General features: G+C 52.6%; 1 protein-coding gene across 2 annotated transcripts in view; it reads right to left on the minus strand.

Moving 5' to 3' along the window:
* Positions 1–1,867: 1,867 nt before the first annotated feature.
* Positions 1,868–25,966, minus strand: part of ECE1 (endothelin converting enzyme 1) — a 112,583-nt gene continuing 88,484 nt past the window's right edge. For both annotated transcript variants that reach the window (XM_042952095.1, XM_042952094.1), the window contains exons 9-19: positions 23,927–24,069; positions 22,472–22,586; positions 17,605–17,715; positions 16,251–16,349; positions 15,679–15,756; positions 14,062–14,165; positions 10,129–10,239; positions 9,371–9,438; positions 8,362–8,552; positions 5,084–5,179; positions 1,868–4,428 (exon numbers count right to left, since the gene is read on the minus strand). In XM_042952095.1, coding sequence (XP_042808029.1) covers positions 4,252–4,428; positions 5,084–5,179; positions 8,362–8,552; positions 9,371–9,438; positions 10,129–10,239; positions 14,062–14,165; positions 15,679–15,756; positions 16,251–16,349; positions 17,605–17,715; positions 22,472–22,586; positions 23,927–24,069 — 1,293 coding nt within the window. In that variant the 3' untranslated portion in view covers positions 1,868–4,251. The remainder of the gene's footprint in view (positions 4,429–5,083; positions 5,180–8,361; positions 8,553–9,370; positions 9,439–10,128; positions 10,240–14,061; positions 14,166–15,678; positions 15,757–16,250; positions 16,350–17,604; positions 17,716–22,471; positions 22,587–23,926; positions 24,070–25,966) is intronic.

Raw genomic sequence — 25,966 nt, forward strand, 5'->3', positions numbered from 1 at the left:
TCACTGTCTCTCAAGCATCCGCACATCTCCCCAGTATTTGTGGGTCACAACAAAGAGAAGGCAGAGAAAAATGTCCATTTTACAGCTAGAGAAATAGAGTCTAAGACAAATGACTTATTCCTTTTAAAGCAAGGCAGGTTGAGGGGTTTTGCCCCTTGAATAGGTGCTTGCTCAGGTCATCACTCTGTCCAGTTCAGAGTACGAGCACCAATTCTCCCCCTTCAGAATTGAAGGCTCAGCTGAAGTCTCTGCTCTCCAGCAAGTTTTCCCTGGTCACCCCAGCCCACTGGGCTTGTTTTCTCTGGCATTAGTGTGTTGTGGGATGGCTCACTTAATGATATATTACTTATGACTATTTGTCTGTTCAGCCATTCTTCCATTCATCCACTTATCCATCCACCCATCCATCCATCCATCCATCCACCTACCCACCCATCCATATACCTATCTATGCATCCATCCATCACCCATTTCCCAACCATCCACCCACTCACCCACCCACCCATTCTCCCATCCATCCATCCATCCACTTATCCATCCATCCACCTACCCACCCATACATCTACCTACCCATCCATCCATCACCCATTCCCCTACCCACCCATCCATCCATCCATTCTCCTATCCATCCATCCACCCACCCATTCCTCCAACCATCCATCCATCCATCCATCCATCCATCCATCATCTACCTGTGCACCCATCAATCCACTCACCCACATACTTACCCAACAGTCACTGAGCCCTACTCCATCCCTGGTCTGTGTCAGGCACTGGGCTGCTGGAGATGGTACAGACACCTTCACAGCCTAGAGAATTGGAACCTCTGTGTTATGAGTTGAGTTGTGTCCCCTCAAATTCGTATGTTGAAGTTGTAACCCTCAGTTCCTCAGAATATGATCTTCTAGGATCACTGCAGATGTAATTAGTTAAAATGAGGTTATCAGGGTGGGCCCTGATCTAATATGACTGGTGTCCTTATGAAAAGGGGGGGGGGGGAGATTCAGACACATACCAGACGTGCACACAGGGAGAACACCATCTAAAGATGAAGGCAGAGATTGGTGATGCTTCTATAAGCCAAGGAGTGCCAAAGATGGCCAGCAGATTGCCAGAAGCTAGGCAAGAGGCCTGGAACAGATTCTTCCTCCCATTCTTCAGAAGGATCAACTTTGTTGACCCCTTGATCTTGCACTCTAGCCTCCAGAAGTGTGAGACAATAAATTTTTGTTGCAATAAGCCACCAAGTTTGTGGTACTCTGTTACGGCAGGCCCTGGCACTAATACATTCTGGTAGGAGAGTGAAGCCTGTGTGATCCTACCTGATCTGGACTGGAGGTCAGGAAGGGCTTCCTAGAAGAAGTTATGCTGAGCTGGGCATTGAAGGATGAGTAGGAGTGTATCAGGCAGAGAAGTCAGAGAACATTCTAGGGAGAAGGAAGAATGTATGCAAAACTCAGGAGGAGGCATGAGTATATGTCAGACACTTTTCCTTGAACTTCTCTGATTTCATCTACTGTCTGCCCTGCCAAGCATCTGAGGCCTGGAAACCCACTGCCGACACTCTTTGCTCCAAGATAACAGAAAATTCAATTTTTCTAGGATGCCCCTTGGGCACAGTGGGGACATGCATCATTGTCACTAGCAGGGAGTGCTCACATGATCATATTGATGGAGGAAGGACGGCCAGATGGGCACAGGCACTGAGTAACCTTCTGGCACTTGTCAGGGTCCAAGTCCTCTGCTCTGGGGAGGGGTGCAGCTGGCCCCCATGCACATGCGACGGTGGGCAGCTCTGTGCTGGCCAGGAGCCCTCCCATAGCCTCCAAGCACTGTCCTCGGAGGCCACACACTCAGTCACATGGCGCTCGGTACAAGTCGTTTATTTCAGTTACAATAGTGCCACACCGAAACTACAGTAGCACAAAACGTAAGAATACAAAAAATAGATTCCCAGCCCCAAACCCCACATCCAAGTAGCCGCAGAGAAGCCAGACCTATGGCTCCCGGGCCTCAGGGGAGGGGTCTCTCACGGGGCAGCTGTCCACCTCAGCCTTGTTTTCAGCTCGGCAGGGACAGTGGGGGTGATCCCTTTGCTTCTGTCCCTGCTGGGCCTGAGCCCTCCTCCCCCTTGGCCCCTGCCTATTCCCAGGACACCCTGAAGAAATGAATGTGGTCTACATTCCCTCTGGCTGGACCCTCAGCTCTGGGACACTTGCTTCTGGTTGGGAGGTCCCAGCCCAAGGTGAGGACAGACACCCCTGAGGACTGTGACCGCCCACGGGGAAGGCGGGAAGGCAGGACGAGGTGGGTAGAGGAGGTACCTGGAGGGCACTAGGGCTGGGAAATCCAAACTCTGTGTGGAAGCCCCCAACTCTAGCTCCTTCTCTGGCTCCTGTCCTACGTCTCTGAAAAGCGACCAGGACTGCTGCTTTCGGGGACCAGGGGCCTCATCTGGACCCCACCCCACCTCAGTGCCGAGGCTGATCTGGCTGGTCCTCTTGAGCAGGGAGGATTCTAACTTCCGGGGTGAGGTGACGGGGCACGACCAGGCCGTGGGCTGCCGAGAAGGGAGAGCCAGGGTGAGCACTGGCTGCTCTGGCCTCAGTCACAGGTGCCTGCTTCCCCCAGAGAGAGCGCCTGCACCACAGTTTCAAGGAGGGAAGCCACTCCTGGTTCCCTGACCCCACAGGCTAGACTGATCACATTGGGGGAACCTTTTCCTCAGTCTGCCTTGGCTGAAAACATCTCCAGATGAGGAGTCCCTCTAGTTACAAGTATCGTCTTGATTCAACCCAAGGGGCTGAGGGTGGGATGGGGCTCAGGGCAAGTTCAGGAGTCCTTCAGATTCCTGACCTTGGTGCCACTGCCCTGTAGGCTAGAGCTCCCAGGGCGCCGTGAGGGGCAGCTCTGTGGGCACTGGGAGTAGGGGGTATGGCCTTGCATTATAGTCAGGACACTTGAAGGCTTCACTGAGGAAGCAAAGGGGCACCTGGTAGGGGGTTGTCTCCTTGGGGTAGAGCCTGGGCTGCAGCCTCAGATAAGGCACTGGAGATGGAGGGCGGGCAGGCGGGGCTGCATGTGGTCCCTGGAGCCAAACCCGGGCCAGGGGTGCAGGACGGAGCTCAGAGGGAGGATCTGGGCCCTGTGGGACAGGAGAGCGGTCTTCTCTTTTCTCCTTCCTCTGCAGAAACGGGTCAGCAAGGCAGACCCTGAAGTGGCCAGGCTGGGAGGGCTGCTGTAGACAGGGAACCAGACCCTGGGACACACATGCAGAGGCCAGAAGAGGGACAGAGAGGGGCTATCTACGGCATGGCAGAGAGGATCTGATGGAGGGCCAGGTCTTACAGGCCTTCTGCTGTCCGGGCCAGGGCATCGGGGTGCCCCAGGATGGGTTTGAAGGCCAGGACCTGGCCTCATCCTGCTGCAGCCATCAATTCCCTGCTGCAACTTTGGGGATCAGACCGTCCTAGTTGGGGTTCCCACTGTTGGACTCTGGGGACAGAGGCAGGCAAGCTGCGAGGGGCGGTGCCCGTGAGCTGGCCTCTGCCCCTTCCTGGCCTCCACACCTCTCCTCTCTACACCCTGTGACCGCAAAACCAGGTGACAGAGGCTGAAACTGTAAATGCCAAGGGCAGCTCTCTACTTGGGGACGCGCTCAGTGGCTGGGGATGGCTGCCTCAGGCAACCTCACGGCGAGTGAGGAGGAGAGGGGTAAATCAGTGGGGCTTCCCTTATCCACAGGTTATTTAGAAAAACAGAATATAATAAATATACCAATCCTTTCCTTAAAAAAAAAAAAAAGTGTTTTAAATTCATTATTTCCCTGAACATTTCCAGTGTATTCCACAATGTTTAAAAAATAGTTTCCCCAAAAATATATCTTTAAAGCATTTGACACAGTGGCATTTCTGGTGCTTCTGGCTCCGGATGTGGGCGGGGGGTTGCGTCCACTGCCCTTGTCAGCGTGGGGCCCAGGCCTGGTGAGCAACCAGCCTGATACCCAAATGCCCACCGGAGTTGACGCACATGTGCCTGGGATGCCAGGGTCTTCACAGGGGATCGAATCTCGGATTGTGTTGAGAACCCACATCGTAGGCTCAGTTCCGGCTGAAAACCCTCCAGTGCGGGGTAGGGGGGCCCTGGGTGGCCAGGGGGGCGGGGCGGTGCCCTGGACGCTGGATGGAGAGATGGCCTTGTTGGCCCCACCTGGGGGCTCATCCTCTGTCTCGGCTCGAGGTGCTCCCACCCTCACCAGACTTCGCACTTGTGATGAGGGTTCATGGGCGAGCCAGGGGGGCAGTGGAAGTGTTCTGAGAACTCCTTGGAGTTGGAGACGGAGCCAATGACCCGGAAGCGGGAGGGGCTGTGAGGATCGGTGATGAGGCCTTCGTGGGAGCTCTCGGGCGTGCGGACAGAGCACCAGACCTTTGTGAGGCAACAAAGGAGAAGCTGGGTCACTATGGGGCCCTGAGGCTGCCGGACTGCCCCCGTCCACGGCAGTAGGGGGATGGGCCCCCGCCTGGTTCTGAGAGCCTCAGGAGTCAGCTGGGGCTGCCGAGCGAGTGGGGAAGAGACGCTGGGCTGGGATGTCCCCCATCCCAGCATCCTCTACTGCAGTTACCTGGGTCTGTCCTGGGCCTCTGCATTAGATTTCATCTGAACAAAAGGTTCTGCCCTAAAACCAGTCTGAAAACCTTGAACTGAGTCCACATCACTCACCTCCTGGGCAGAACAAAAAACTATGGCTCTGGGCACCAACAGAAGACTATACATTAATGCCAACTCAAGGGACATCCTGGGGCATTTTGAGTTCAGGAAACTTCTAGAATCCCTGAACCAGGAGGCCCTTAGCACTTACCTGTCCTCTTATCTACCTGATACTGGAGACCTTTTAATGGCATTCACTGGATTTCTCTAATGGCAGGAAGCTCACCTTACAAACTGGATGCCCGATGGACGGGCCAATGAACTAGAAGGTTATCAATTGAGGGGAACTTGCCTTTTGGCTCTCGGAGCTCTTGGAGCTTCAAGATGGCAGAATGTGCCTGAGTTTGGCGTTTTTTTCCTCTAACAAACTCACCTGTGCAAAGCCCAGGAAGAAGAGCTGGTTGTTGGTGAGGCCCAGGGTGGGCAACGTTTGCTCAGCCCCGTTCTTCTCCACCCAGTTCTGGTAGGCCTGGGAGCAGAGAAAACAAAGCTCAGCGGCTCCCTCGACACAGGAGCAAACGGGGCGACAATGGAAGGCCAGTGCGGGAGATCCCGGGAAGCTCTACCCTGCTGGGGCGGGGACTCACACTGCGGAGTCTGGACCTCAGCTCAGGCTAGAGGAGTGATCTTCACCCGCACTCATCCTGAAGGGGAGCGCGTTCAACCCTACGGCTTAGATACCACCGACACGCCCACAGCTCTCAAGTGCCTCCTTCCAGCTCCAGCCTCTTCCCTGACTTGTTTATTCAACTGCTTCAGCTGGATTTCCACGATGCATCCCAGAGCTAACATGGCACAGCGGAATGAGAGGTTGTACACGCCCACGCACACGCACACGCACGCACACGCACGTGCACGCACATATGCCTTCCCACCACAGTAAATGGTACCACCAACCGTCTAGTTACTCAGACTCCAGCCCCAGAGTTCTTTGAGCTTCTCTTTTTTTCTTTCTTCCTTTTGTTTTTTTAAAGATTTCATTTTGGGGGCGCCTGGGTGGCTCAGTTGGTCGAGCATTCAACTCTTGATTTCAGCTCAAGTCATGATCTCACATTTCGTAGGATCGAGCCCCACGTCGGGCTCTGTGCTGACAGCACGGAACCTGCTTGGGATTCTTTCTCTCTCCCTCCCTTTCTGTGCCTCCCCTGCTCTCTCTCCCTCTCTCTCTCTCTCAGAATAAATAAATAAATAATTTAAAAAAGATTTTATTAAAAAAATTTTTTAGTATTTATTCTTGAGAGAGAGACAGAGAGACAGAGCATGAGCGGGGGGAGGAGCAGAGAGAGGGAGACACAGAATCCAAAGCGGGCTCCAGGCTCTGAGCTGTCAGCACAGAGTCCAATGCGGGGCTTAAACTCACGAACTGTAAGATTATGACCTGAGCTAAAGTCGGACGCTTAACCGACTGAGCCAGGCGCCCCAGATTTTATCGTTAAGTAATCTCTACATTCAATGTGGGGCTCGAACTCACAACCCCGAGATCAAGTGTCACACACTCTTCTGACCGAGGGAGCCAGGCCCCCTGAGCTTCTCTTTCAATCATCCAAACAATCCAAATCTGACCACTTCTTACCCTTGCCATGGCTTTATCCCTTCTCTTGCCGGATAATCTCACACAGCTTTCTAACTAGACTCCTTGCCTCGAGCTGGTCCAATTCCAATCCCCTCCTGACACAGCATCTTAAGCCATCCTCATAGTGGGGGTTGGCAAACTTTCCCGTGAAGTAAATAGTTTCAGTTTTGGAGGCCAAAGGGTCTAGTTGAAACTACTCAGTTCTGGCGTTGTCAGTGTGAAAGCAGCTGCAGACAACGTGGAAGTGAACGGGCCTGGCTGTGTCCCCCTAAATTTTTCATTTACAAAAACAGGCTGAAAGCTGGATTTGGCCCACAGGGTGTAGGTTTGCTGACCCTTGTTTTAAAGGATAAATTAGATCGTGTCATTCTTCTTTTTAAAAATCGTGCGGCAGCTCCCATCGTACAGAACAAAACCCAAGCTCCTTTTTTTTTTTAATTTTTTTTTTTTTAACGTTTATTTATTTTTGAGACAGAGAGAGACAGAGCATGAACGGGGGAGGGGCAGAGAGAGAGGGAGACACAGAATCCGAAACAGGCTCCAGGCTCTGAGCCATCAGCCCAGAGCCTGACGCGGGGCTCGAACTCACAGACCGTGAGATCGTGACCTGAGCCGAAGTCGGACGCTTAACCGACTGAGCTACCCAGGCACCCCAAAACCCAAGCTCCTGAAGCCGTTGACCCAGACCTGGTGAGCTCTGATCCCGATCACTCCTCCAACATCCTCTCCCTCCGCTCCACCCCTGCCTGTCTTCCTGTCTTTGACCATGCCGGGCTGTGTCCATTTGCACGGACTATTCTATTCCAGCTTTCCCTGCCTCTTCCTCGTCATTCAAGGTCTCAATTCCAATGTCATCCCCTCCAGAAGGCCTACCCTGACCACCCTCCCCCCTTATGTTTCACTACCTTGCCCTATTTTATATTCTTCGTCTTATCAGTACTTGAAATTATCTTATTTGTTTACTTGTGTATTGGCTTTCTTCCCCCTCCCCTGCCCCACAAAATTGTGAGTTTTGTGAGAGCATGATTCCTGTCTGTCTTGGCACAAAATCTCCAGTGCCTAAGGCAGCCCATGGTGGGCAGAAGGTTTTCAGTACATTTTCACTGACTCCTGGACTTCAGGCAGGTTACTGAGTGTTTCTGGGCTCAGTTTCCTCACCTGCAAAATGGGGGCTGTAATACCTAATGGTAAAGTTGTGGGGGTACTGAGCAGAGTCTGGCACATAATAAGGCCTCAATAAATGGCACCTCATTTATTTATTTCTGCTCTTACTGTCACAGTGAGAAGGAGGCTCTGTATTGCTCTTTTGAGAGACATCTTCTCTTCTCGTGGCCTCTGCTCTCTCTCCCTTCCAGCTCAGCTGACCTTTCGGAGTGTCACTCTGTGCCCAACTTTCTTTTTTTAAAAAAAATTTTTAAACATTTATTCACTTTTGAGAGACAGAGACAGAGCGAAGCAGGAGAGGGGCAGAGATAGAGGGAGACACAGAATCTGAAGCAGGCTTCAGACTCCGAGCTGTCAGCTCAGAGCCCGACGTGGGTCTCAAACCCAGGAACTGCGAGATCATGACCTGAGCTGAAGTCAGACTCTTAACCGACTGAGCCACCCAGATGCCCCTATCTGTGTCAACGTTCTGCCACGCCAGCGATGTAGGGAGTAGGTGTTCACAGTCAAGCACACTGGGACTCGAGGAGGCTAAGTGACTTACTCCAGAGCCAGGACTTGAACCCAGAACTGGCTCCATGACGGTGTCCCCCCTCCCCTTCCCTCCCGGGTCCACTGCTGTGTGAATTAGTGGTGGCTTTCCTTGAAAAGATCGTCAGGTAGGTCCAACCTAAGCCCTCTCCTATGTCTCCTAGTTGGGCCAGACTCAAGGCTGGAAAGCCCTCTGTGTGCCACGCTCTGTGCTAGGGACTTCCGCAAGCTTCTCCATCAGTTCTCGTCCATTTTGCAGACGGGGAAACAGCTCATGGAGTGGCTACAGTCTGCCCAAGCTGGTCTCTAATGACCCTTTACTGAGGAGACACCTGCACAGACCCAGACTTGGGCCGGGGCATGTGCGGGGGGTGAGCTCTTACCCGATAGGCCGCCTTGAGGCCCCCGTTGTCGGCGATGTTCTCCCCGAGGGTGTGCCGGCCGTTCACTGGCTCCCCGTTCACACTGTAGTTGCTGTACTGGCCCACCATGCACTCGGTCTGCTGCTTGAAAGCCTCCACGGACGAGTTCTTCCACCAGGGCCGAAGGTTCCCATCCTTGTCGTACTCTCGTCCTGTGGGTTCAGAAGGAAGCGTCAGGTCAAGGGGAAGGAGAGGCAGAGCTGGCACGCGTAGCTGCTAACGGAGCCTCTCCTCCCAGTGAGAAATGGCTCCACCCGCCCACCTCCCTGCTACCCACCAGCACTGGGGAGATGGTGCCGGTCTGGGGGCCAGAGGAGCTGGGAGGATGAGCCATGTGGGCTGGGTGGCAGGTGGGGGTGAGAGAATGGAGGAACGGGATGCAGGCCAAGGGTCAGCTTGTCCACAATTTCAGCGGAGCGGGAGTCATTGTCAAGGCTGGCGAAGGGCCTTGTTCCCTGAGCCCAGGAAGGGGTAAATGGAGCCAGCAGCACTGGGGTCACAGACAGGCCCCGGCCTCTAAAGTCCCGCCTCTTCCTTTTTGGCCTTGGAATCCCCAAGGCAGGAGGGAATGAGAATTCTGGACATTTTCTGATGAGGAGGTAAATGACTTCAACTCCTCTGCTGGCGGTGGGGCCAGAGAAGTCTCTGGAGTGGAGGAGAAATTGTGCTCCCTGAGGACTACTAACACCCACTCCTGAGTATGGGACACCTCCCAGGAACCCCCTGTGTCTGACACAGTCCCCACATCACCCCATGAGGTCGGAATTGCCATGCCCACTTCACAGACAAGGACGAGGAGGCCTGGAGAATGACAGGACTTGTTAAAGTTCATTCAGATGACGGGAGGCAGGGCCAGGACTGAACCCAGATCCATCTGCCTCCAGACTGTTGGAAGCGACGAGAGCAAAGCAGAAGCAGTGGGGCCAGGAGTCAATGTGCCCGGTCTGAAGGGGGCCCCAGGGAGTCGTACCTTGATCATCAAAAGCATGAGTCAGCTCGTGGCCCACGACAACACCAATGCCACCAAAGTTTAAGGCCCTGGAGGGGAGGAAACAAGAGTGAGGGTGACGTCACAAGGGGACACGGCTTCCTGTGTCTGGAGAAACAGCAGGGTCCTGTGGCGCTCTGCAGGGACATGGCCGCAGCTTGAACTTCCAGCCAGTCCCCTGAGGCCACGGAGAGGCTGGGCAAGCGGGCTGTGGTCAGCCTGTGCTCAGTGGGTGCCAAGCACTGTATGTGATGCTCCACAGAACGGCACTGTCCTCTTTGGTCCCCTCAAAAGGGTTCGGCATTAATGACCGATCTATGAATGAGCAAGCCACTTGGAATGGCTTGATCACCTTGTCCACGGGCCACGCAGTGAGCAAAGAGCAGACCTGGGATTCAAAGTCAGGGCCCCATACCTTGTCTGTGTGAGACAGGGCCCTCACCCCTCCACCTCCCCGGCCGTGATGGCTCTAAGATACCATTGGAGGGGCATTCCCCTAGATGGGGCTCCTGACTCCATGACATGCCCCCAAATCCCCACTGTGGAAGGGCTTCTGGATCCTGGAGACCCCTGGAGGGAAGCACGGGGTGGGGTGGGGGGGTGGGGGGAGTGGACGTCCCAAGCTGCCCGGGCCACTGGGACAAAGAGCACTCAGTGTGGCTGTGGGCCACAGGGCTGGGCCGGGCGTCCACTGAGGGGCAGGGGAAGGAGACGGGACGGGAGCACCCCAAGCATCCTACTTGGGTGAGGAGCGGGTGTAGAATGGCGCCTGCAGGATGCCGGCAGGAAACACGATCTCATTCTTGGTGGGCGAGTAGTAGGCGTTGACCATGGGCGGAGTCATGCTCCACCTGCAAGGACACACAGGTGGGGTCAGCCGGTCTGGAGGACATCAGGAGCCTTAACCCCGGCCCCAAGTGCACACAAGTACAAGGACATCCTTAGCATCACTGTTTTGGAGGGAAAAGCCAGAAAAACCCCAACTGTCTGCAGACAAGGGATTGGTGAAATCCGATGTCACACACACGGAGGAACAGTGAGCCTCTTACAAAGAGAGACAGGCCACGGGCGCCTGGGTGGCTCAGTCAGTTAGGCATCCGACTTCGGCTCGGGTCATGATCTCACAGTCCGTAAGTTCAAGCCCTGTGTCGGGCTCTGTGCTGACAGCTCAGAGCCTGGAGCCTGCTTCGGATTCTGTCTCCCTCTCTCTCTGCCTCTCCCCTGCTCATGCTCTGTCTGTCTCTCTCTCAAAAACAAACATTAAAATTAAAAAAGGAAGGAAGGAAGGAAGGAAGGAAGGCCACTGCTGCAAAGCATCTCTCGAAGTGTGGTCTGTGGACACTGGGAGGGGCCCTCAATTCCCTTGGGGGGGGGTCTGCAAGGTCAAAGCTATTTTCATGATAATGTTAAATCGTTACTTGCCTTTGTGACATGTTGACATTTGCAACAGTGGGTAAAGCTGCTGGAGCCTAAGTGTGACTCAAGACAGGGGCCCAGCTGCTCCAGTGGTCACCATGCTCCTCACCAGGAAGAAAAACCCCATTCCATTTGGGAACATTTTTCTTTCTTCCTTGCTCCCTTCTCTCTCTCTCTCTCTCTCTCTTTCTTTCTTTCTTTCAAGTTTATTTACTTATTTTGGGTGGGTGAGTGGGGAGGCAGAGAGGCAGAGAGAGAGAGAGAGAGAGAGAGAGAGAGAGAGAGGGAGATTGAGAATTCCAAGCAGGCTCCACACTGTGAATGCGGAGCCCAATGGGGGCTCGAACTCACGAACTGTGAGATCATGATCCGAGCTGAAATCAGGAGTCAATGGCTTAACTGAACTGAGCCATGCAGACGCCCCATTTAGGAACATCTTTTTTTCTTTTTTTAAATATTTACTTATTTTTGAGAGACAGAGAGGGAGAGAGAGAGAGCGCAAGCAGGGAAGGGGCAGAGAGAGAGAGGGAGACACTGTATTCAAAGCAGGCTCCAGGCTCTGAGCTGTCCACACAGAGCCTGATGCAGGGCTCAAACCCACGAACTGTGAGATCATGACCTGAGCTGAAGCCGGATGCTTAACTGACTGAGCCACCCAGGTGCCCCCCAGAGCATGCAACTCTTGATCTATGGGTTATGAGCTTACTTACAAAAACAGAGCTTGGGTATAGAGCTTACTTACAAAAATAAAAACTAAAAAACTAAAAAAAAAAAAATTAAGTTTATTGATTTATTTTGAGAGAGAGAGAAATTGTGAGTTGGGGAGGGGCAGAGAGAGAGAGAGAGAGAGAGAGAGAGAGAGAATCCCAAGCAGGCTCCACACGATGAGCACGGAGCCTGATGAGGGGCCTGAATTCACGAACCGTTGAGATCATGACCTGATCCGAAGTCAGATGCTTAACCGATTGAGCCATCCAGGCGCCGCAGAATTTTTTAAAAATTAAAAAGAAACTTTGAAGTTTCAAGCAAAATTAATTACTTAATTAGTAAAATTACAAGAACTTGTATCAGTCCCTCCAAACTTGACAGCTTCCCAATACTTAAAGACTTTTCTCAGGAGGTCAACAGTGATAAGAACAAATGTGGATTTGGGGGGAAGGTATGTAAAAGTCAGCGGGGCCGTTGTTTCCCAAATGACCGATGTGTGATGTTACAAATTAGGGCTGGCTACAAGACCCATTCACAGTGCAAGACAGACTGATGGGTTTTAGTGTAACAGAGTAGGAAAAGTTCATGACTATGGGTTCAGGTTCCACAGTGCGATTAACCTTTAACAAATTATTACTTGCTGAGTTTTGGTGTAGTATCGACAAAGAGTGTGCACAAGTATCAGAAAAGACTGGGGCGCCTGGGTGGCTCAGTCGGTTAAGCGGCCGACTTCGGCTCAGGTCACGATCTCGCGGTCCGTGAGTTCAAGCCCCGTGTCAGGCTCTATGCTGACAGCTCAGAGCCTGGAGCCTGTTTCGGATTCTGTGTCTCCCTCTCTCTGACCCTCCCCCGTTCATGCTCTGTCTCTCTCTGTCTCAAAAATAAATAAACGTTGAAAAAACAATTCTTTAAAAAAAAAAATAAATAAATAAATAAATAAAACCTAAAAAAAAATTTAAAAACAAAGAATGTAGAAGGGAACCTAGTGGTAGAAACATCTGTCCACTTGACAATTTTTCTGGTATTGTTGGGGGGGGAGTTCAGTAAGGAGTGGAGTGCTGGGGTGCCTGAGTCAGTTGGTTGTGTCCAACTCTTGGTTTCAGCTCAGGTCATGATCTCACGGTTTGTGAGTTCGAGTCCTGCATCAGGCTCTGCGCTGACAATGTGGAGTCGGCTTGGGATTCACTCTCTCCCTCTCTCTCTGCCCTCCCCCACTGAGGCGCTCACGCTCTCTCTCTCTCTCTCTCAAAATAAATAAACTTAAAAAAAAAAAGGAGCAGAGTGAGACAGGAAGGACGTTTTCTCCAGGAGCTTAGACAGTTCACTCTGTCTCCTCCAGGTAAGCGCCACAGAGATGTGTTGGTGGGTAACTGAGGCCATGGAAAGATACTGGGAAATTGAAAATTCATATTTTTTAAAAACACATGGTTACATGAACGGGCAGGAGGCAGAATTTAAATGATAAATTTTAAGTTAAATTAAAGACTTCAGATAAATTCGGAACCTTGTGGCAGTATCTGGGCCATAGTCTGGAGACAGAGGAAACAGAGATGTTCAAACCTCGGTTGGCCACGAGGGGGCACCAGAGGCAAAGAGAAGTTGCTTCCACCTTGGTAAGATTTATTCTGCAAAATGTTTTCGGCGTGGAGGGAGCTTATTTTGAGAACTAGAGCTGCGTTGACAACAGAAGATTTTTCCAAGGAGACTGCTCAAAAAATGACAGATGCCAGAGCTCATTCCAGATTATTTGAAGAAGGTTTGAGGTCCAGGCGAAAGCTGTATTTAAAAAAACTTCCCCAGGAGGGGCGCCTGGGTGGCTCAGTGGGTTGAACGTCCAACTCTTGGTTTCGGCTCAGGTTATGATCTCACGGTTCGTGAGTTCGAATACCATATCGGGCTCTCTGCTGTCAGCGCAGAGTCCCTTTGGAACCCTCTGTCTCCCTCTCTCTCTGCCCCTCCCACGTGCGTATGCGCAGTCTCCCTCTCACAAATAAACATTAAAAAAAAAAAAAACCTTCTTCAGGAAAACACACACACACACACACACACACACACACACACACACACAACTTCCCCAGAGGGTCCTGATATGCAGTGAGGTTTGGGAACCACAGCTGTTGGGGGCCCGTCTGGAATCCTCCCTAACCGAGGGCCTCCTCTGGGCCAGACACTCCTGCGAAGTTCTCACACTTGACTGTCCATGGGCTCCTCCCATCTTATCTGCAGATAACAAGGCAAAGGCTCTAAACACTGAAGCTGTGGAACCAGGACGTGAGGCCGGCCCGCTCAAGTCTAGAGGCCACTACTCTGCCAACAGGCTGGGCACCGGGGGCACACAGACCTGGGCCAGTCCCAGCTCCTGGCCGGGCACACTTCCTTGGTCCCTGGTCTCTGCATCTGAAAAGTGGGAAAACCACGGTACCCACTCCTCAGACGGCACTTAGGAGAGTCACGGTGGGCACGTGGTGCATGTGCGACAAAGGCAAGCTCAGCCCAGAGCACCCTGTGTTGTGGGAGCTACTTCCTCCCAGCAAGGCCCAGGGACTCACTGGTCTCTGTTGGGAGCTTTCCTGAGCTGGTCAGCAGTGACCCTCCAGGAGAAGTTGAAAAACCGCATGGCATTCTCGAAGTAGAGGTCCGGAACTGCCGTGTACTGGACAAGACGAAGCGAAATCACAAGATCAGAGCGTACCCAGGCCAGGAGGCCCCCCAGCTCCTCGAAAGGCAAACCCCTTCTTCTAAAACTGAGGAAGCTGAGACCCCACGAGGTTAAGGGATTGGTCCACAGGTCAGAGGATGGAATGGAGGGCTCGGGACTGCAGGCTTGGTGGCTTCCTGCCTTGGCCCTGACCCTGCTGGGGCCCGGCACCCTCCCCTCTCCCTTTCGAGGACACGGTAAGAACTTCACCAGGACCACTCAATACCAAGCAGTATCACGGCCTGCAGCAGCGCCTGGGCCTTAGGCAGGAAATCCCTCCAGTGATGTCCAATCCACGACGAGGGACATGTTCTATGCCTGCGTTATCCAGTATGGTAGATACCAGCCACATGTGAGCATTTCAAACGTGGCTAGTGTGACTTTTACATTTAATTAAATGTTAATGTATTTCGATTTTCATTAATTAAACAGCAGTGGCTTGTAGCTACCACTCTGGATAGCACATGAATCAAGCCGGGATCTGTCTCTGACATGTCAGGGGACAGGCATCACTGCACATTTTCCTTAGCACTCAGCCCAGCCTTTCAGCTCTTTTCAGGGGGCAAGGTTCTCCCTCAGATCGGCTCCAGGGCTTTCTGGCTTTTCGTCAGGGCTCTGGTAAGACGCTGGGGCCCTGGGGACAGGACTCTGATCCTGTGGGCTGTCCGCAAGAGCCTCCGGATCCTGTATTGTGACACCCTGGGGCATCTTAAATTATTCTGAAGGAAACACGCTGCAGAATGAGTCAGTCCCATATTCTCAGAAGTAGTTTTAATATTCTTGGGTTTTAAATAGAGCCATGATGAGAGGTTACTATAATTGCAAAAATGCCTGAATTCACAAATTTCAATCACAAAAAGATATAAAACTATCTTTCAGGGCAGAAATACAATCCATTTAAAGGAATGACCTGCCAAAAGTTCCAACTCCCAGGAATATATCAAGCACCCCTGTTGCCTCATTTAAGCTTAAATGTGCATTTGGGATTCATGCTTCCTCTTTCCCATTAGCATTTAAGGTCCAAATGAGGTCCAGGTTTTTCTGGGAAGGTGGGGGAGGCCCCTGGGGAGAGGAGGCAACTTGGGGGCCTGGGAAGGAAAAGGTGGTATGAGGGGCTCCCTGATATTTTAGGGGCATCGATTCTGTCTGTCCCTTCCAGGGTCTGCTCACCTCCATGATTCCCACTCATTCAATGGAGCTGCCCATGAAATGGAGTGTCTGGCAGGGCACGTGGCACCATTTGGCACTGAGGGCTGGGCACTGACTGACAGAGGCTCGGGGGAGGCGGGCCCAGGAGGGGAGGAGCAGAGAACCCATCCCCACACCTCCCACCACCGCATCTTGAGATGTCCTGACGGTCAAGGTGCCTCCAGCATCCCACCTGGACCCAGCCTGCCTCTGCTCGTCCCCAACTGCGGACCTCCAGGGGCATTTGGGAACGCAAGGGGGCAGGGTGGGAGCCACTCACGTCATTGAACACTTTGTCGAGCTCCTTGGGGTCCATGATGAAGTTGGGGTAGCCTATCATGTTGTAGATTGCGTCTGCCTAGACAGGAGAGATATGGCGGACACTGAGCCCTCAGCAGGGCTGGCTGGCCTCGGGCTCTGGACCAAAGGGACATGGGCAGGTCCTCCTGCTTGGGGTTTCCACATCTCTTTCTGGAAATGTTCCTCTCTTGCCCGACTTCTACTTACCCTTTGGCCCTCTGCTTAAATGTCACGTCCCGAGGGAAGCCTTTCCTGGCTGTCCCCCACTGGACTCTATCAAGTCCCTCCCTCTTCGTTAGACATGTCACATCTCCCTGCATTTTTCTCTCACATGCTCAACACGGTCTGTTTTTACACAGTTATTAATGCAATCATGCGGTCAAGGCTGTCCCTCCCTCCTGCTGGACTGTTCACCCCCTGAGGGCAGGACAGCGTCCATGCCGGGCTTACTAGCTGGGACTGGTCTCCCTTCACGCACCCTCCTCCGTCCGTGGCTGTGGCCCCACGGGCGGGAAGCCTCAGCCATCCCTTCAGGCACCGGGCCAGCCTCACCTTCTCCTTGGCTGATCTCCGAGTGTCCTCATCCATCCACTTCAGTGTGTTCAGGCTTTCCTCAAATGCCTTCTTGATCTCTAGGATTATCTCGCTGGCCTGAGGAGAGAGAAGCTGACCAGTGAGGGCTGGGCACTGGACAGACACCCCAGGCAGAAGGGAGGCCCGGGCCAGAGTCGAAACTCAGATCACAGCTCAAAACCTCAGGCTGTGAGTGCTGGGTGAAGAAGGGGAGCCCCAGCCACTTCCCCAACCTTGTTCCTCAGAACACTGAAGTCCTGCAGGACAAGACTGGACCTCCATAAACAGAGCTCCGTGGCCAAATATGCGTAGGACAAGCTTTGGGGAAGCTGGAAAAGTCTCTCCTCTGCAGGACTTTTCAGAACCTTTGGCGTACAACATGCACCGTGGTTCTTCTGGAGAGTATAAAAGTCTTATTAGTCTTTCTCAGACTTACTGGCCCACAGGATTTCTTTATTGATGGAATGGGTTTTAAAATCTACAGAACCCGAGTTCTGAGAAGCAGTCTCAGAAATGCTGTGCTCAGGCTGGAGATGACCAGCTTCTCTTGAGGGCGATAATGTCACAGGCAGACCCGGAGGTCAAAGATGCTAGAGCAGGGGGAGGAAGTCGTGCAGCAGAAAGAGCAGAGGGGCTGACGGCTGACAGAACTAGACGAAGATTCTGTATCAGCTGCTCACAGGCGAGTCGAGTCGCCTAAGGAATGGGAGTCTCCCTTTGCTAACATCTGACTGCAGATAATACCTACATAATTAAAATCAGGAACAAAAACTGTAACAATAACATAATAATAATAATATAATAGCTACCACTCACTGAGCCCTTGTTTTGCGTGCGGGACGGACAGCCCCACTACCAAGTTAACGGTGAAGGGAGAAAAACTGTCCCAAGTCACCCCACCAGGAGGTGATGGATCCAGGATCTGGACTGGGGCCCGGCTGTCTTCACACACCTAGCCATGATGTTCCTCTGCGTGTCCAGAACAAACCCGTCACCCACAGGGTAAGAAAAATGTCACCCTCCAGGCCAGAGCTGCTCTGCCAACACCAGCTCGTTGGGCCCCTCGTTCCCCTTGGAGGTAGAGGCAGGGATGGCTGGAATGGCCTTGCAGGGTTAAAGGGCAATACAGCTACAGTGCCTGCCACTCAATTACAGAGCTATCCCAAATAACTCCTGGCATTCAAGCCTTCGGACAACAGGAACTTTGAGTCAAGGCTGGAGCCCTGGCCCGGAGTAGGAAAGGTCCAGAGCAGACAGAAGTGTGGGCTGTCCGGTTCACGAAGGGCTAGAGCAGGTGCGATGTCACAGCCTGTGTGCAAGACGAGGCACTCACTATACTCTTGCTGTCCTCCGCAAAGGTCGCTTTGACAAACATAGGGCCCAGGGCGAAGCCCAAGTTGTTCTCTGTGTCGCTCACGCAGAACTTCCACCGGGGAAGACAGGTCTGGAAACACAAGGGACAGGGGTTACTTGGTCCTGTCCTTCTTCCCAACCCTTGTCCGTCCAGGAGGCAGCAGCGGCTGGGGCTGCTTCCTTCCAGAACCTCCAGGAGACCTTTTCTGACGCAGTGGAAGTTATTTTAGGCACTGGATCAAGAGGCCACAGAATATTCCTCATTGCCGCCATCTATGATTTCCTGAATGCCAGGCTCTGTGTACAGCATGTCATAAATGGGATCTTAAGGAGCCATCAGAACGAACCTGGAAGGCAGGGATGTGGGCCTTGACAGATGAGGAAACAGACACAGAAACTCTGCAAGGGGAAGTCGCCGGTCCAGGGTCCCACAGCGAGCGAGGGGTGTTACAGTGACAGAACTCTGACATGCCTGCTCGCACGCCCCACCCCCCACCCCTACCTCGCCCTGCCCCTTGGGGGAGGCTAAGAATCCTGGTGGCAAAGACTTGAGAAATTACTGTGTCTATTCTTGTGCAACAGGAAAACCTTCCCAGAAGGCCAGACCCAACCCCATTTTCTTTTTTAATGTTTGTTTATTTTTTGAGAGAGAGAGAGAGACAGAGTATGAGTGGGGGAGAGGCAGAGAGAGAGGGAGACACAGAATCCAAAGCAGCTCCAGGCTCTGAGCTGTCAGCACAGAGCCAGATGCGGGGCTCAAGCCCACGAACTGTGAGATCATGACCTGACCCGAAGGCGGACGCTTAACCGGCTGGGCCACCCAGACGCTCCAGGACCCAACCCCATTTATTTATTTTATTTTTTTAATTTATTTATTTATTTTTTTTTTGAGACAGAAAGAGACAGAGCATGAACGGGGGAGGGTCAGAGAGAGGGAGACACAGAATCTGAAACAGGTTCCAGGCTCCGAGCTGTCAGCACAGAGCCCGACGCGGGGCTCAAACTCACGGACCGTGAGATCATGACCTGAGCCGAAGTCGGCCGCTTAACCGACTGAGCCACTCAGGCGCCCCCCCAACCCCATTTAAAGCCTCCTAGAGGAAGGACCAGCACAGTGATGCTGCAGGACGCACATGCCTTGGTAGCCCGTGGTCTTGCCCACAAGCCTGCCAGCCCACCAGCCCACCAGCCCCCAGGGCACCTATGGGGAGCTGGAAATGGGTGGCCTTAGGCTGTAGCCCCACAGAGCTCAGGGGAAGCACACCCACGCTGGTTCGAGCCCCGCTTGCTCTCCTGCCCCTCCAGCCTGCTGGCTGTGCATGGTCCCCATGATCATGAGTGGTGGCCCTGCTCACCCTGCTCGTGTAAATCCCTCATGTGGCCTCCTGACCCTGAAGAACAGGTGGTAACAACCACCAGGCTTGGGGCAGCCTGCTTCATGATAGTTTTCCAACTGAAAACAAGCAAATGCCCACCAACAGGCAGACGGATAAACAAAATGTGGTATTTTTATACAACAGCACACTACTTGGCAACCGGAAGGAGCGTGACACACAATATGGAGGCATTTCACAGCCATTAGCTGAGCAAAAGCAGCCAGACATGAAAGAGCCCACAGTGTGCAATTCCACCCACACCTGTCCACACCCACTTGGGGGACTGAAGGAACCTTCTGTTCCAAGGACACTGGATAAGTGGGTGACAGGAATGTTCTCTATCTCGATTGGGGTGCTGGTTACATGGGCGACTTCATTTGTCAAAACTCACTACACTGTGTACTTCGTGTACCCCGTTCATTTTACGGTACGTAAATTCTACCTTAAAGAAATTTCTTCCAGGAAAGAAGGAAGAAGGGGAGGAAGTAAAAGGCATCTCAGCCTTCCACAAGTTGAGTGGCCCAAGTCCTTTTAAGCTTTCCCACCCATGTGTCCATTTAGATGCTGTGCCCTCCCACAGCTGGACATGGCTGTGGCCACATCTGGCCGAGGCCACCCACGCAGAAGGTCAGGACCGGGGGGGAGGGGGACTCGAACTCCCAGGCTCCGTGGGGGCCCTAGGCCCTGATGCCTTCTCAGGAGAGCTTTTGCATAAACCCATTCATTCATTCACTCACTCATTCATTCACATGCCCAGTGCTCTCCGGGCAGTTCTTTTGCACCCTGAGAGCGCTAGGTGCTTGGAACCTAGAGGCGAATCAGCCGTGAGCTCTGCCTTCGAGGGGCTCAATAGAAACACCCAGAGCACCCAGTGGGAGAGACAGACACATAATAACAGCAACAATGGCAGCAAGACTAGTGTGTGCCAGCTGAGTGTTTATCGGGTGTGGGCCGTAGCTCATATAATCCTCATAATGTGGGCCACAGCTCATATAATCCTCATAATAACCCCACGAGGCAGGTTCTGTGCTCCTCTTTGCAGACAAAGTGCAGGGTGTGGAGTGCTTTAGCCTTTAGGACAGACTTTGTGGGAATACCTTTGTGTGATCCCAGACGGTGCCCTGGTCAGTAGGGCAGGGCAGGGATTAAGTATTCCTTTTTACATTTGGGAAGACTGAGTCTTCTGCTCCAATGAAGTGATTTGCCCAAGGCTGTGTGGTTAGAAGAAGCATTTCAAACACAGATCTTCTGACCAAAGTTCTGTGCTGTTTCCGTATACCATGCATGGGGCATATCGTGACCCTGGCTCACAGCCTCCCACCTCTAGGGGCTCCCAGTTGCCCTGGCTTCTGGCAAAGCCTTTCTGGGCTCCACCAGCTCTTAGCATCCCACTGATTAGAGCAGCACCCTGCACTCTGAGACTCGCCCAGGGAAGCTCTCCCTATGTATCTATGTATCTATCTACCTACCTACCTACCTACCTATCGTGGTAAAATACACAGAAGATTTACCATTCTAGCTGCTTTAAGTGTATAGGTCAGTGGTGCTAAGCATATTCACATTGCTGTGCAACCAATCGCCAGAACTTTTCATCTTGCAAATGTGAAACTTCACACCCATTGAACAACTACCCATTGAACAACTCCCCATGCCCGCCTCCCTGCCCCCAGCCCCTGGCAACCACCAGGAAGCTCAATTTTGACTTCTGGCTTCTGCAGAGCAGAGGCTGAGTGGAGCAGAGTTCGGGTGGGGGCTGTGGAATCAACTGTGCTAGGTTTGAGAACCCACTCGCCACTAATGAGCTGTGTGACTTTGAATCGTCCTTTCCCCTCATGGAGCCTCAGTTTCTTTATCTATAAAATGGGCTGATGAGAATAGTTCCGAACACACAGAGCTGTTATAGGAACTTGGTGACATAATGCCTACAAAAGGCAACATCTAGTAATGATGTCTTTTATTATTCTGATGATCATCGTTAGCATCAGTGAGTGGCTGAAAGTGCCAAGATGTCACCATCATCCAGAGCTGGGTTTGAATTGGAGTTTGGCTGCCTCCTTGCTGGGTGACTTGGGAAACCCTTCACCACCTAGAGCCTGTTTCCTCATCTGTACCCAGTGGGTAAGCAATGATGCAGGTACATGATCCCCACACAGAGGCATCTCTGTAACTGCCATCCCCAGTCCCGGTCAGACCCTTCCTGAATAAAGTCCCGTGGGAAGCCAAGTGCTCCAGGGGACAGAGTCCATGTCTCGTCATGTCTGTGACCCAGGGCTCACCCAGGGCCGGTCCAAGGTAGGTACAGGTGGAGCAGGAAGGCGGGTCAGCTGAGCAAAGCAGCCAATCCTTCCCCTGGTCCTTGTCTGCAGGGCCACGTGGCTCTCATAGCTGAGGTCCTTTGGTGCCCCCAGAGGCCCCTCTTGTCAGGAGCAGGGCCTGTTCCCAGCCACCCTCTCCTTCCGTCCCCTTCCTGCCAGAGGTGGGTATATATGGGGAGGGTAAAGAAAAGGAGAACTCTTCCCAGGATGAACTCTAGGACCGGAGGCCAGCACCCACATCCCATCATTCTCTGCCAGCCCTTATCCAGCTCTGTCCACTACATTGGACTCTAGGAAGGGCCATGGGGGCAGGGCGGCCGGAGCCAGCTCTGCCCGTCCCCTGGGGTCTTGTTAGCTGCTGTCCTGGGTGGGTGCACTGGGCAAGCTTAGCGCCTCGCCCTCTATTGGTCTATGGCTGGGGCACCTCCCTGGGGCCCTGACTTGGTGTGCGTCCCATCAGCACATATGAGGACCTCACGATGTGGGCTCTTGGGGCACAGATGCCACCTCACTTGTCTCTGTGTTCCCACAAGGGACTCATGTCCTATGAATACATGTCTGTGGGCTACATGAATGAGAGGGTGACCTCCTTGGGGAAAAAGTGGAAGTGTCTGGGAAACTTCCCACCTAGGGTGGGGCCCTGAGAGGGGGGGAGTGAGGGTCCTGGAGCCCTGGGACCTCTGGAAGAATGGGCCCTCGGGGCCAGGGAGCATGACAGCAGTGAACACATGTGCGGACTTACCACGAACCAGGTGTTGCACCGAGTGTTTTATGTTTATGGAGAAGCAGCAGTATTACTGGAGGTCCCCTGTATAAAATGGGGATGATGATCACACCCACCTCATAGGGATATTAAGATCACTGGAGTTACAGGAAAGTGTTTATTATCACCAGCATTGAGAAGGAGTTGGAAGGAAGAAAACAGAAGCCACCTTTTGCCGTAAAGTAGCTAACTCTCTAAGATTCCTCTTTACCCTTTGAGATTGGATGTAATCATCTCCTTCTGGAAGCTTCTGTCCATCCCCAGCTAGCTTAGATCCTCCCTCATGAGTTCCACGGCCCTAGAGGACACTAAGGTCACAAGAGCCTCCAACCCAGGGCCTGGCACACAGTAGGTACTCAGCACGTGCATAGGAATGCAGTCACAGAGGCTCACCTTCTTGGTCCCATACATGACTTCCATGAACTTCTCGTCGGCGTCCTGAAAGCGCTGATCAAGGAAGGAACTTGTCTTCCGCACCAGGTTCCAGATCATGTAGTTGTTGAGCAGGCTGGGGCAAGAGATCAGACAGCTCAGAAGGGCCCAGAGCTGAGAGCATCACAGCACTTCCCCCAATGACCTTTAGGGGGCGCTCAGAACCGGCCTTCAGCTAGCAGGCTCTTTCCCCCACCTGCCCCAGTCTGGCAGGTTACTGCTCACTAACAGGGAATGTCAGCTCTTCAAGGCAGAGCCTGGGTCCTCTTTTGAAAACCCCTCAGTGCCTAGTGAGGTGATTTGTACATCACACGTCCTCAATACACGCTTGTTGCATAGCTGCTTTTTGTCTGGAAGCCGTGGAAGGGCAGCATGGAGATGCCCCCTGGATGCTGTGTACTGCTGGGCTGGAGCAGGGAGGAGGCTGCCATGTCCCCAGCTTGGAGATGTCCCGGCCAGAGGGCCAGCGTCAGGGAAGGGGCCCTAAGAATAGGAGGGGCAGGAAAGGAAGCTCTGGCCAGCCCCGCCACGGTCTGCGTGAAAGAGCTCACTGCCCCCTCCCTCAGGGCACAGAGAATCCTCTGTGGCTTTTGTCACCTTTGCAAAGAAGCCACCTTGGTACAAAGAGATGTTCACAACGGTGAGCATCTAGCCTCAAACTGGAACCAACCTAAATGTCTGACAATAGGGGAAGGGTTGAGTAAATAATCATATGTATACTTGGTGGAATACTGTGCAGCCTTGAAGAATGAGGTCCACAGAGAGTGCGGGATAACATGGGGAAAATGCTCTTGACAAAGGTCAAGAGAAAAGCAGATTACACATGTGGTCACAACAATGGGGAAAAAAGGAACCATGTATTAGAAAATTCACCTCTCTCTCCCTGACACACGTGCGTGCGCGCACACACACACACACACACACACACACACACCCCATAGAATCAACAGCAGTGTTTGGGTAAGTTTAAGTTTTTTCTATTTTTTCTGTAGTTTTCAAAAACCTCTCCAACGAATCTTTAAAATTAAAAAAAATCAGAAGTATTAACTACAAATATGAGCGAACATTCACTGAGCCCCATCCCAAGTCATACCCTCACTCGGCTCTGGCATATCCCCACCAGGTAGGTGCTGTTTCCAGCCCCATTTTATGATGCGGAGCATGAACCAGGCGAGGGCGAGAAACTTGCCCAAGGGGACAGAGCTGGTGGGGGAGGGGCTGGGATTTGAAGGGCTGCCTCTCCCCAGGGCCCACGCTCTTGAGTCAGTCTGTCACCCGCTGGCCACACCTATCTGGCGGGAGAAGAGGACAGCGGTGGCAGCAGGAGGGTGTGACCCCAAGGGCTGCCTGGCCGTCCCTTACCATTTGTCCGCAGCAGGAGGGTGTGACCCCAAGGGCTGCCTGGCCGTCCCTTACCATTTGTCCGTGTTGTTGATGAGGGTGGAGACCTGCCCCAGGTACTCCTTGTCGTAGACAACAATAGGCTCGGACTCATTGATCTCCACGGGGTAGAAGATGGTGTTGAGAAAGGGCAGCCAGTTGATGGCTGGCGCCAAGGCCTGGAAGGGAAGAGACCGTGTGACTCTGGCTGGGCTGTTTCTCCTCCACGCCCAAGGCTCCAGGGTGCTCTTTCGAGGAAGGCGGCACCATGCCTCCGAAGAGCTGGGCACGGACAGCGCCCTGTGCAGATGTCGAACTGAGGTCTCTGGCTTTCGTCAGAGATGCTCTCGACAGAATTCTAAGGAGCCAAACACCAACTTCAACTTGAAACGGAGCTGGGACGGAATAAAGGGGACACAGTGACAGCAGCAGTAGCTACCATTCTGCAAGCCCCTCCTGTGCCAGGTACCACTGCAAACGACTCACACGTCTTCTCTCAGCGGGACCTCATGAGAGGCCTAGGTGGGAGGCGCCACTGTCCCCAGTATATCGATGAAGAAACTGAGCCCAGACGGGCCTATAACGGAAAGCTCTGTAGCGTCCAGAGCCAAACCGCCTGGGTTCGTATTCCAGCTCTCTTACTTACTAGCTGTGTAACCTTGAGTAAGTGGATGAACCACTCTGTGCCTCGGGGTCTCGTCTGAAAAGGGATCTCCTCATCATAACAGAACTCACGCCATGGGGTTAGTGTAAGGATTAAACAGGTTAATGCTGTCTGTTCCATTCAACATGCACTTCCATCATACCAATTACTAGGTGATTAGGCTATACGACCGGTAAATTCGAGAATGATAGCAGTAAAATGTGCAAATGCTTCGGGCCATGGGTGATTTTTCTTGGGCACGGGATCTGAAAAAATAAGCTTAGACTGACAACCTCCAGCAAGGAAGGAGAAGCCCCCAGCTCTGCTGATGCACAGGAGGCTGGCTGGTCAGCTCTATTTTACGATCATTTATTTTTATTTATTTTTATTGTTTAGAGAGAGAGAGAGAGAGAGAGAGAGAGAGTGCATGAGCTGGGGAGAGAGGCCGGGGGGTGGGGGAGAGAGAGAGAGACGATCCTAAGCAGGCTCCACCCTCAGCACAGAGCCCCGACACGGGCCTCCACCTTGCAACCCTGGGATCATGACCTGAACCTAAACCAGGAGTCGGATGCTTGACCAACTGAGCCACCCAGGTGCCCATAAGATCATTTAAAACGACGGCCGATGCCAGAGCTCCCTCTGCACTCCGGCTTCCAGTAACTTCCAGCTTCGAGCAGGTAGCCTGCTCTCAGCCCGCCTAGCGGCAGCAGCCCCCACTGCGCAGAGCCCATCCGCCTGCGCGGTCTCTGTGCCCACAGCAGCCTTCCTCCACTGCCCGCCAGGCAGCCTCCAGGCGTGCTGAGCTCTCTCCAGGTTCCAGTTATTGTTTTGGTTACAGACTTGCACAACTTCTGGGTTTAACTGTGGTCAAATACACAAACATGAAGTTTACCATCAAAACCATTTTTAAGCATGCAGTTCAGCGACATTAAGTACCGTCACCGTCCATCTCCAGATTCCATCTTGCAAAACTGAAACTCTGCACCTATTAAACAAGAATCCCCCCTAGTTCCCTCCCTACTGGGCCCCCAGTAACCATTATTCTACTTTTTGTCTCTATGAATTTGGCGTCTCTCGCTACCTCATGTAAGTGGAACCATACAGTATTTGTCTCTGTGACTGGTTTGTTTCACTTAGCGTGATGTCTTTCAAGTGGCACAACTTTTGAATCTAATTGGAGTTGTTTATACAATTAATGAGAGCTTCATAAACTGCAGGGCCCTGGAACGCTCTAAGTCCTATTTCTCCCACACGACCTGTTGTTCTTACTTTTCCGCCCTGTAATTTTACAAGATGCAAACATATACTGTGTTATACAGCAAAAGTGCTGATATGTGTCAGTCACAGAGAATGGTAGCCAGCACTTAACAAGCACTCAATCGATATTAACTATTGTAATCATTCTCAAGGTCTCCCAAGCGTGGGCCTGGGCT

Source organism: Panthera leo, chromosome C1 (assembly GCF_018350215.1).
Source record: "Panthera leo isolate Ple1 chromosome C1, P.leo_Ple1_pat1.1, whole genome shotgun sequence".
Lineage (NCBI taxonomy): Eukaryota > Metazoa > Chordata > Mammalia > Carnivora > Felidae > Panthera > Panthera leo.